Source organism: Mustela nivalis (genome assembly GCF_964662115.1).
Source record: "Mustela nivalis genome assembly, chromosome: 9".
In the NCBI taxonomy this organism is placed as follows: domain Eukaryota; kingdom Metazoa; phylum Chordata; class Mammalia; order Carnivora; family Mustelidae; genus Mustela; species Mustela nivalis.
Window position 1 is genome coordinate 77,988,770 of NC_139028.1, and position 12,259 is coordinate 78,001,028.

General features: G+C 37.1%; 1 protein-coding gene and 2 long non-coding RNA genes across 8 annotated transcripts in view; 2 read left to right on the forward strand and 1 right to left on the reverse strand.

Annotated features, from left to right (window-relative positions):
• The window catches only part of LOC309872717, a 44,461-nt gene extending 44,408 nt beyond the window's left edge, over positions 1 to 53 (forward strand). Inside the window, exon 4 of the long non-coding RNA XR_014316074.1 lies at positions 36 to 53. This is a non-coding gene — a long non-coding RNA (uncharacterized lncRNA). The remainder of the gene's footprint in view (positions 1 to 35) is intronic.
• Positions 1 to 12,259, forward strand: part of LOC309872724 — a 639,146-nt gene that overhangs the window by 411,327 nt on the left and 215,560 nt on the right. The window lies entirely within an intron of this gene.
• Positions 5,704 to 12,259, reverse strand: part of PIK3C2A (phosphatidylinositol-4-phosphate 3-kinase catalytic subunit type 2 alpha) — a 168,201-nt gene continuing 161,645 nt past the window's right edge. For all 6 annotated transcript variants that reach the window (XM_082747221.1, XM_082747220.1, XM_082747219.1 and 3 more), the window contains 5 exons: positions 11,531 to 11,648; positions 11,375 to 11,447; positions 10,918 to 11,027; positions 10,708 to 10,833; positions 5,704 to 8,862 (listed from right to left, as the gene is read on the reverse strand). In XM_082747221.1, the coding sequence (XP_082603347.1) occupies positions 8,677 to 8,862; positions 10,708 to 10,833; positions 10,918 to 11,027; positions 11,375 to 11,447; positions 11,531 to 11,648 (613 nt within the window). In that variant the 3' untranslated portion in view covers positions 5,704 to 8,676. The remainder of the gene's footprint in view (positions 8,863 to 10,707; positions 10,834 to 10,917; positions 11,028 to 11,374; positions 11,448 to 11,530; positions 11,649 to 12,259) is intronic.

Below are 12,259 nucleotides of genomic sequence, written 5' to 3' on the forward strand. Positions count from 1 at the left end.
CAGGACACTGGGATCATGACCTGAGCCGAAGGCAGCTGCTTAACCAACTGAACCACCCAGGCGTCCCCACAGTGATCTTTTAAAAACAGAAATTGATGTTCGCCTGGGTAGCTCAGTAGATTAAGCACCTGCCTTCCACTCAGGTAGCCATTCCAGAGTCCTGAGATGGAGTCCCACATGAGGCTCCTTGCTCAGCGGGGAGCCTGCCCCTCTCACTGCCCCTCCCCCTGCTTGTGCTCAGGCATGCTCTCTCTAGCAAGTAAATATAAAAAGATAAAAAAATAAATTGGATAATCTATTACTCTTTTGAGTAAATCCCTTCTGTGTTCTCAGTGCATTTAGAATAAAATCCAAACCCTTGATCTTGCCACACCCTTGGTTCTAAACACTCCAGCCACACTTACCCCTTTCTGACTCTTTGAGGTAACAGGGGTGTTCCTTCACTCTTGTGATTGCCACTACTTAAACTGCTTTTCCGCAAGGTTTTCTCAGGTCTGTCTTTTAGATCCTGACCTCCAGGTCATCTCAAAGACAGCCTTCCCTGAAGAAGACCATCTAAATAAGTCCTCCCTTCCAACATAGTGCACAAATCTCTAACATTTTCCTTTCTACTTGCTTGTTTGGTTGTCTGCTTTTTTCATTGCCTCCAGCAACCAGAACAGTGCCTGGCAGACAGGAAGTTAATCACTCAATAATTATTTGAATGAACCTAAATATTTTTTCCTCCCATTTGAAGATGTCTAGACTACTAACTTTATTTCAGAAGGCAGGAGATAGTGAAAAGAATAAGATTTGGCAAACTAGACCGGATCACAATACATCTGTATGTAATTTGGATCGGGTCAGTTACTTAGTTACTTGGACGTTTAAGCCCTTAAGCATTGCTGGAATGATTTACCTTGAGCCCCCTGACTTGTCATCACCATTATGTCCTTTAGTGGAATTGACTGAGGGAATATGATATAACCAACATTAATGCTAGATTGTTTTTTGAGAATGGCACTCTGGTTTAAAAAAAAAAAAATCACTAGAATTGGTTGCTATAAAGACCCCATAGAACTTTTCTAAGTAGGAATGTTCAATCGAATATTCATGGAATAGGAATTATAACTATTATTTCAGGAGGCTGTTTTAGTCACCTTTAAGACTTCCACTAGTTTTGTTTTTTGGTTTTTTCTAATCAGAGAGAGACAGTGAGCTAAAGTGGAGTAAGTGGCAGGCTGAGGGAGAAAGAGGCCTCCCACTGAGCAAGCAGCCCGATGCCAGGCTGGATCTGAAGACCCCGGGATCATAATGTGAGCCAAAGGCAGGCAGACGCTTAAGGACTGAGTTACCCAGGTGCCCCTTTGAGATCTTTTGTAAATCAAACCTGATTTTTTAAAAAAGAAAATAATTCTATCTGTAAAGGTTACTGCTTAACAATTTTTTTTTAAAGATTTTATTTATTTATTTGCCAGAGACAGAGGGAGAGCGAGCGAGCGAGCACAGGCAGACAAAGAGGCAGGCAGAGGCAGAAGGAGAAGCAGGCTCCCTGCCGAGCAAGGAGCCGGATGTGGGACTCGATCCCAGGACCCTGGGATCATGACCTGAGCTGAAGGCAGAGACTTTAACCCACTGAGCCACCCAAGCGCCCCTGTTAACACAATTAATAAAAAGAGATTCAGTGATTAAATAGTTCTTAAGAATTGAACTTTCGAGAATTTTATTTGAGAGGGAGAGAGCGCATGCATGTGCATGTGGGGGATGCAGAGGGAAAAGGAGAAACAGAAACCCTGCTAAGCAAGAAGCCCAAGGTGGGCTTTATCTCAGGACTCTGAGATGATGACCTGACCTGATACCAGACACAACCGACGGAGCCATCTATGCACCCATAGGGATTTAACTTAAAAAAATTTTTTTTTAAAGATTTTATTTATTTATTTGACAGAGATCACAAATAGGCAGAGAAGCAGACAGAGAGAGAGGAAGAAGCAGGCTCCCTGCTGAGCAGAGAGCCAACTCGAGGCTCAATCCCAGGACCCTGGGATCATGACCTGAGCCGAAGGCAGAGGCTTTGACCCACTGAGACATCCAGGCACCCCTGAACTTTTTTTTAAATAAGATTTTATTGGGCGCCTGGGTGGCTCAGTTGGTTAAGCCACTGCCTTCAGCTCAGGTTAGGATCCTGGAGTCCCGCAGGGAGTTTGCTTCTCTCTCCGACCTTCTCCCCTCTCATGGACTCTCTTACTCTCTCTCTCTCTCAAATAAATAAAATAAAATACATAAAATCTTGAAAAACTATTTTATTATTTCAGGGACAGGGCTCAAGCAAGGGGGGGAGGGGCAGAGGGAGAGAGAATCTCAAGCAGAGGTCTTGTTGCTGAGTGCAGGGCTGACACAGAGCTCAATTCCACGACCGAGCCGAAAGAGAGCCAGATGTTCAATCAACTGAACCATCCAGGCCCCCCAGGATTGAACTTTTAGATACTATTTTTTGAGGTAAAATTCACATACTATAGAATTTGCTGTTTTAACCATTTTAAAGTGTACAGTTGAGTGCCTTTTAGTATTTTCACAGTATAATCACCACTAATTCCAGGAATCTGCATCACCCTGAAAGAAGCCTTGTACTCTTTAAGCAGTTAACTCTCCAGCCTCCCACAGACCCTGGCAACCACTGATCTGTTTTGTCTCTATGGATTTGCCTGTTCTGAATATCTTATATAAACAGAATCATATAGTATGTGGCCTTTTGTTTGTGGTTTCTTCATTATCAGGTTTTCAAGGTTTATCCATGTTGTAGTATCTATCCGTGCTCCATTACTTTTTTTTTTTTTTTTAAGTAGCCTCCATGTCCACTGTGGGGCTTGAACTCAGGACCCTGAGATCAAGAGTCACATGCTCCAGTGACTGAGCCAACCATGTGCCCCAGTACTTCATTACTTTTTATGGCCAATTAGTATTCCATTGCATGGATATACCACATATTACTTACCCATCCATCAGTTCATGGACATTTGGGCTATTTCTACTATTTGGCCATCATGAATAATGCTATGAAAGTTCATGTACAAGTATTTGAGTACATGTTTCCAATTCTCTTGGAAATTATATTATGAATTGTCAGGTCAGAGGGTTAACTGTTTAACTTTTTTGAAAATTGCCAAATGTTTTGTAGATGACCTGCACCACTTTTCATTCCTACACAAATGTATGAGGGCTCCAGTTTCCCCACTTTTTTTTTTTTTTTAAAGATTTTATTTATTTATTTGACAGAGAGAGATCACAAGTAGATGGAGAGGCAGGCAGAGAGAGAGAGAGAGAAGCAGGCTCCCTGCTGAGCAGAGAGCCCGATGTGGGACTCGATCCCAGGACCCTGAGACCATGACCTGAGTGGAAGGCAGAGGCTTTAACCCACTGAGCCACCCAGGTGCCCCTCCAGTTTCCCCACTTTTTAAAAAATTCAACTATCCCAGTGGTTATGAATTTGTATCTCAGGTTTTTTTGGTCTGTTTTCTTTTCAGATTTTATTTGTCAGAGAGAGAGCGAGAGAAACAAAATGAGGGGGGAGGGAAAGAGGGTGAAGCAGGCTCCACAAGCTGAGCAAAGAGCTGGATATGGGACTCCGTCCCAGGACCCTGGGATCATGACCTGAGCAGAGGGCAGATACTTAACCAACTGAGCCACCCAAATTTCCCTCATAGTAGTTTTGATTAAAAAGTTTTGTGCACCAAAGGACACCATTCAGGTAAAAAGACATTTTACCGAATGCAGGACTCTATCCCAGGATCCTGAGATCATGACCTGAGCCCAAGCAGACGCTTAAGGACTGAGCCACCCAGGCGCCCAGCTCCTAAGTTTTAGAGTTCTTTAAATACTCTAGATACTAGGGTCTTATTAGATATGATTTGCAAGTATTCTCTCTCATTTGGTAAAATGTCTTTTTATCTGAATGGTGTCCTTTGGTGCACAAAACTTTTTAATTTTGATGAGCCAATTTATTCTATTTTCTTTTGTTGGTTGGGCTTCTTGTGTCATCCTTATAACACTCATCTAATCCGGGGTTACAAAGATGTACACCTATGCTTTCTTCTAAGAGTTTATTTTAGCTATGTTTAGGTCTTTGGTGTATTTTTAATCTTTGTATATGCTGTTTATAGTCCTACACTTCATTCTTTTGCATGTGGTTAGCTAACTGCCCCAGCACCATTTGTTGAAAAATCTCTTTCCCCATCGGTGGTGGCAGTCTGGTGTCTTTCATGGGTCATGATGCAAACAAAAACAACCAAATACAACCAAAGTTGTTCTAGAAAATAAAAATACAACAACCAAAATTAAAAACTCAATGGATGAGTTAAACAGTTGAAGAAAGAAGTAGTTAACTGGAAAAGAAGTCATAATAAATTATTCAGAACTGAAGAAAAATTTAAGAATAGATTGAATCCTAATAAAATATTTTTATACCTAAGCCCATCTTAGCTAATATGGATAAGACAAGATTAGCCCTAAGGTAGAAACTATTGAAGTTATGTGATGGATTCATTCAGTGAAATTGATTACACTGGTGTCTAATTTTGTATATGTCTAAAATTTGCATGATAAAGTATTTTAAAAGAGGATGAAATAAAAAAAAATTTTTTTCGTCTTCCTGACAGAAACCCAGCTTCTGATGGAGGTGATAAACCCCCCTAAGAAACTAGCTCTAATTGTTTAAGTTATTATTCTTTCATGGTCTTTGGGCCCTTTTACATGATCTCTTTAGGGTCAGAAAACCATAGCCTCACATTGGTATCATTCTGGAATGACGGGGGTAAGATATTAGAAGAATCTACATTTCAGGATGCCTGGTGCCTTAGCTGTTAAAACACCTGCTTTTGGCTTAGGTCATGATCCCAGGGTTCTGGGATCGAGTCCTGCATTGGGCACCCTGCTCAGCTGGGAGCCTGCTTCTCCCTCTTGTCTGCTGCTCCCTCTGTTTGTGCTCCCTCTGACAAATGAGTAAAATCTTAAAAAAACAAAAAAAACGCTACATTTCTATGTTCTATAGATAGGTATAAGACATGTTCTGGGGCGCCTGGGTGGCTCAGTGGGTAAAAGCCTCTGCCTTCAGCTCAGGTCATGATCCCAGGGTCCTGGGATATAGACCCCGCATCAGGCTCTGTGCTCAGCTGGGAGCCTGCTTCCCTATCTCTCTCTGCCTGCTTGTGATCTCTGTCAAATAAATAAATAAAATCTTTAAAAAAAAAAAAAAAAAGGACATGTTCTTACTATACTATTTAATATTTAAGTAAACCACAAAAGGCCAGGGACCATACTTATAGAAATCTGTAAATACTGCATATTTCATCATTCCAATGATATGAAATGGTGATGGGGCTAAGTGGCAATCGAGAACCATGGTTTGATTTCAAAGAACTGTAGGTAGAAGTCAGATTTGTCATTTGTAAGGGCAACCAACAGGCCAGGTTTGAAATTCACGAGATTGGAACCTAATAAACTCCTGGGTGAGATATGAAGAATATATCCAGTGAGTTCATATTAAAGATTATTAAATTTTTAAAATTTAAGTAAATTCTATGCCCAATGAGGGGCTTGAACTTACCAACCCTAAGATCAACATTTGCATGCTCTACCAACTGAGCCAGCCAGGCTCCCCAAGCTCCATCGAAGTTTAGAACCAAAATGTTAATATGTTGATGAGGAAAGAAATGACAGCAGAGTTCCTTTATTCCAGAAATAGTTTAATACAATCGTAGTACAGTTATGAAGTCACATTCAATCCACTGAATATATTCAAGGTATTAATAAAAATATTATACATCTTTACTCACTACCTTAATATAATTAAAGTATTTGGTTCTTATAGATGAGACTACTTGCCATATTCGTTCATATCTGCACTGCAGCATGTAAGTAAATCCATGGATTATGGTAGTGGGGCTTTTAGTGCTTTCTGATCTGAAGTCTAAGTATCAAAACTGAATATATTTTTTTAAAATGCCACAATACTTGAATCCTAGAAAGAATAGTCAACCAATTTAAGGCAAGATATTCAAAGTTTTTACAACTTTAATTTGAAAAGATGAATACTTTATCAAAGATCATACATGCCTTAACAGTTAGCTACCTATAGATTTTTATAAAGGCAGTAATAAAAATGTCAGTGCAAGTTCTACCTTGGGTTCCTCAGTAGAGAAAATAATAGGTTCTTGGAGTACTCCATTATTTTCGAATCCCAAAACACTGCAAGAGGAGAGAATTCTGGTGCAGGACTTACATGTAGCATTATTTTTATTCAGTAAAGATAGGTATAAAACATTGTGATTATACATAAAAATTAGTATCTTGGCCAGTTTGTTTAAACTTTTGCTTCAGATTTACTTTAATGCAAGCTTTAAAAAAAATGTCTAAAAAAAAAAACTGATTTAAAATCTACTTAAAGTAGTAGTGCAAAGAGGCGCCTCTGTCCCTTTTTTTTTTTTTTTGGTAAGGGCTGAAGATTAGCGTTTTACAAAGAAATAACTTATATTAAAATATATATAAAATATGTGTATTTTTTTAATGACCAAAGAAGGCACAAAATGAGTTAAATTAAGAAAAACATTACCACTTGTCCTGAACTCTGGTTAAACTGTACAGTATTAATCATAATATACATTTTTAGGTAAGAAATCCAGATTTCTTGTAATTGAAAAGTGACACCACATTGTCTACCTCTATTATTTGTGCTAAAAGACACGGCTGTAACAGACTGCAAATAAGCAGTACATACTGCATCCCATTAACAATGACCTTTTACCAAGACAGGTTTAGTTTTTTTTTTTTAATGTTTTTTTTTCTTTTTTCTTTTTTTTTTTTTTTTACAGTGGCTATGTGACAATTCATGGAATGGAATTATGTTCCCAAAGCTTAAGTGAAAATATCTAACACTTCTTTATATCTGCAAAAGTACATACAAACTTTAAGGAAATGTTAACTGGATGTGGAAAAAGTAAATAAATGGTGGTGCTTTGATTTGCATTTTAATTAAATTATTAAATAGACAACATATCTTAACATTAAGAAAAAAAAAGACATTCATATATCATACTAATGGGGCTTCCTACAAATGGACCATTAGTGTTAGGCACCAAAAATTTCAAGTTTTTTTTGTTTTTTGTTTTTTAAAACCTATCTCACTGATACATCCTCAACTGTTCTATTTCTGCTCTACAGGTTTCACCACTTACATTAAACACCTGCACAGTTCATAAAAATTGTTATGGGCAACTGAACTGGAGATTGTCCTTTCTCTATTGGTATTCTTCATTGCGTATTTTACCAGTTATCTCACAGCAACTAGATTACTACAATCTCTATTACCATTTAAAAAAGTGTCTGAAATTCCATTGAGCCATGAGAATTAATTTATCAACATATTTACTCAAACTAAATATAAAATTATGTGTGTAGCTGAGTGAATAATAAAAATGCATTTTATCCTTAATGGTTATTGTAGAATAATTTTAATCATGTCCCTTATGATTCTGAATCCCACTGTATTAAGTAATTCATGTGAATGTATAATGTTTGCAAATATAAGTAGGATACCTTACAAGACAAACTTTGCTATAAAAATCTACATTAAAATTCAGCCTGGACCCTAGAATTCTTGTCCTGGGCCTCCTGTGAAGAGTCTGCCCTATTCATTGAGTTCTACCAAACAGGAATGGGTATGTGAGTGAACAATTTTCACTTGCTTAATGAGTAAGTGGAGTATAGATACATGGGAGGTGGATTACCAAAGTTCAGTTCACACTCCTGGGAGTAAATGTAGTATTATAATGGAATGATGGCATTTACTATACAGCTACGTTGATGAATCTCATTCAGTTATGGGGCAACAAAAACATAAATCACGTGTCTGTTTAAGTCACGTGAGAAGAAATAAAATCTTTCTGTGGGAAAAACACTAGTAAATGTAGATAATTCTTTAGTAAGTTGAAAGTGAGTGAAAACTTACTAATTATCAAGTCAGAAAAAAATCAGAATGAAGTGCCAGGGAAGCATATGAAGTTAAGGCACCATTATTTACAACTTCAGTGATTGGCACTCATTCTGAAAAAGGTTTTAAAGACACGAGTGATAAAAAGCAGTATTATTTTCCCCTACTTCTATAAACTACATAGTAGTTCTGAACATAACTATTATTTGTGCTTTGCTTTCGGCCCTGTGAATAGCAGCTGCATTTTCTGGTAACATCCTGCACCTTCCCTTTCCTTTGGTGTTTATGAACACACACAGTGGTAAAGGCTGTAAAAGGTGCAAAACAGGAAAACATGCTATGTCTGTGTAAGAAACAATGTAAAACAGATGGCTGAATTGACACCGTACTGTACTATCAGACCAAACTAAAGCTATTACTCTGAAAGGATTAAATCCTTCACCAACTCAAGAGTCTTTTTCAGGACTTACTGTATATTAAGTTTAGGGTTTATAGGTTTCTATATGACTTTAAAACAGCAATGGCTTCAACTAGTTCATAAAAGTTAATTATGTGACTGTTGGTCCAACAGATGTGTTGAAATGCAGTAAGTACAATTACTTTATAATTTCTAAGTTTAAAAATATTATACAAAGTTCCCAAGTGTGTGTGTGTGTGTGTGTGTGTAAGTGTTTATAACTATTCTTGCTTTCAAAGTTCAGAAATTCACTAGCTTACAAATAGGTTGCTGCAGCAGTTAGTTGATACCACTTAACTGTCTCTTTGCTCAAGTTGAAATCTTTTAAAGGCAGGGTCACTCCACCGAGGAAAAAGTTCTCCCGCAGAGACTCTGCACTGAGAACACTGAGTTGAAGTTCTCTCTGTCTTAGGGTTTCCTTGCTATATCCACTGTACACAAGCTAAAGCAAAGGCAAAAAGAAAACAGTAAGTTACATATTTTTTTGTTTGCTTGGTTTCTTGGATTATTTTAAGTAAAAACAGAAGTGAGATTAGTAGTTAAAAAGACAACAATTAATAACACTGATTATGACACGTTTGGTAGAATTTGCCTCATATTTAGATGCACATTTTATATTTCAGGAGTCTTAGATTTTATTATCATTCCTCTGAGTGTCTGAGATAGAAATGCACAGAGTAGAAAATTATTATTGTCTAAACACTTAAAACATGGATTTTCTGAGCTGGAGCTATGGGGAAGGGAAATGCAATTACAAGGTGGCATGCCTTGAGATGGTCTGACACCTGGGAAAGAGAACGGAAGGTAGCAAGTGGGGATAACACAGCTATTTTACAAAAATGAGGGATTAGAATTTCTTTTTGTTTTTTTTTCTGCTAGATTTTATATGCCAAGGAATAATAATATTTCAATGCAAATTCACCAACTACCAATACAGCTTACAGCAAATCTAGAATGCTAAAAATTAGCTCTCTGACACACCACATTCAGCACTTAGAACTATTTTCAGCAAGGCCTCACCCTAACTTCTGAGAGAGATCTCTTAATCTAGTCCTTCTTATTGTTTGACTAATAAAAATTAAAAACTGACCACATTTCATTTCTTGAAAGTATACTAACTAGGAAACAAACTAATACTTCTTTTATTTTTTAATTTTTTTTCAAGATTTTATTTATTTATTTGACAGAGAGCGAGATCACAAGTAGGCAGAGAGGCTGGCAGAGAGTGAGAGAGGAGGAAGCAGGCTCCCTGTTGAGCTGAGAGCCGGATGTGGGGCTCGATCCCAGGACCCTGGGATCATGACCTGAGCCGAAGGCAGAGACTTTAACCCACTGAGCCACCCAGGCGCCCCTAATACTTCTTTTTGAGAATAACACCAACTTGTCTTCACCAAACATTGTATATGCTTTTCAAGAGCTACAAGGCTATTCTGCAGTTTTAACAAACTTAAAACCTGATGAAAATCCACATTTATTTCCAGACATTTTTGTGTGGATGTGATGTTAATGTGCACAAATAGTGTGGTGTTTATCCTAAAAAGTATCTGACTAAAGGTTAGCAGATTTTAATAGATGAGTAAGTTCATAAGGTGACCATGAATAGCTCAGCAAAGTCACAGTTTTGCTCTATCCTGTTGAGCTAATGCTTTGCTTACTGCTTTTAGCATAGAGCACTCTATCTGAAGTGGCTTGCTGACAGCCTGAAATGAATTAGGAGGATAATTTTGAAACTATATCCTATCAAACAAAGGTAAAGTTAGTTTTAGGTAAAGGTAAAGATATTTTAAAAGGATAAAGAGGAAGGGCTTTGGAGAACTTCAGTTATCTGAGGGGCTGCCACAGAGGAGAGAAAGACTAAATTCTGTATAGTTCCAAGTCATACACCTGAGACCCACAGGTGCAAACTACAGGCAGTGAAGATTCAGCCCAGTATTTAAAAAAATAAAATAAAATAAAAATTACACACACACACGCTGTAACTGCCCAAAATAAAGTGGATGGACTAGAAGTATTTCAGCATAGACTGGATAACAACTTCTTGAAAATGTTGTAGAGGGAGTTCAGTCACTGGAAAAGTGGTTGAAGATAACTCCTAAGATCTTTTTAAAACCTAAGGCTCAATGATGGTTTAATTCTGCCACATTTGATAAGTATCACTAGATTGCTACTGATTGGCTTTACTAGTACAATAAATAGTTCTGAATCTGGTACCTAAAATTTTAAAATTTAAACTGTTTAAAATTTAAAGAACAGATCTAAGACATTTTTAGAAATGACTTTAACTTACCATCTCATTGAATGTTGGATTCCTGGTTTTTCGTGAAATTTTGGTTTTACGTTTGGATGTTTTGTGGGTATCTGGAAGTAGGTATGTTTTGACGTATGGATTTGGGTCAGCTCCATCCTCAGTAACCTATAAAGAAAAGTTTTCCCTTAATAGTAATGCTTCCTACCAAGGTATAGGTCTTCTCTACAATCATTATTTATAATCACTCACAAGGTCTTTGATGTGCATCACCATGATGAAAAGAGTACCATTTCGGTAAGAGATAGATAATTTCACTGCTCCTCCAATTTGGCCTGGAGTAGGACTGAATGGACCTGCATCTGAAAAAAAAAATACAATCATCTTTATTTTATCTTGCTTATAGTGGTACAAACTACGTCAAAAAATTTTTGCTTTAATTCCAGGATCATCCTATGTGGGGAAAGGAAAAGGTAAATAACCCAGTAGGCTACTGATTTGTAGTTCTTTAATAATAACAGTCTATTAGGAAAATTATGTTTATCCAGAAATTGACGGGCTTAGAAGGACTATCCTCCTCTCATTCTCACTGGAGTAGAGCCAGTAACCCCACTGTCACTCTACCACATTCACTGAGAAATTATTAACTTGCAAGTCATAGGGAAGTCATCAATCATCAATTATCAATAAAGAGAAAAAATAATCTCACCTGCAGACCTAGCTATTCCTTCAGCTTTTTCATCACGAAGTAAAGGATGGAAAAAAGTACAAACAAGATCACACTAAGAAGAGAAAAAAAAATGTATTAATTTAAATATCATGTAGCACCAAGAATAGAATATTCTTTTTTAATTAGGACAGTCACCTCTGCTACATCCGTTGAAGCACTCATCAAACTCTGTAAATAACTGTTTAACTCAATTTTCCTTTTGGCTGCTACATCTTTTATGTGTGTTCTTCCTAGAACCATCCTATTAGGAAAGCTACAAAAGAAAACACAAGGGGGATTTAAATTATTTCACTTGGAAGTATTTATAGAATTAAGCACAATACTTATTTAGAAATATATATATTTTAAAAATATATATACTTAAATACAAAGTGGAATTTTAATCTTCTAGAAAGTAAGTTTCTGTAATTTCTTTTCAAGTACTGGAGATGAAATAGTTCAAGTACTTGTTAGCCTTTTATAAACCTTGGTACAAAAGAGACACTATTTTGCTATTTTATTACTTACTTTCTACTGTTTTTTCCCTAAAGATTAATCTGTTTACATATATTTTACGCATATCTTATCCTCCAAAATCATCATTACTCAATCAGCCACAGTTCCTGTTGATACCAGTCTCATACCCTTGTCAACACTTTGTCCACAAGTAACACAGGGGACAAATCAAGAATAATCTTAACTTTGCTTATTTTGCTAACAATGAAAAATGATACCGCATGTGGAAATAAACTGATACCCACACTTTGTTGACTCTTCATTTCTGAAATCTAGTCTAAGAAGAGTATGAGCAGCCCGACACCAGAAATCTGTTGGTCATTAGCTACATTAAAAATGAGGGCTTGGGGCGCCTGGGTGGCTCAGTGG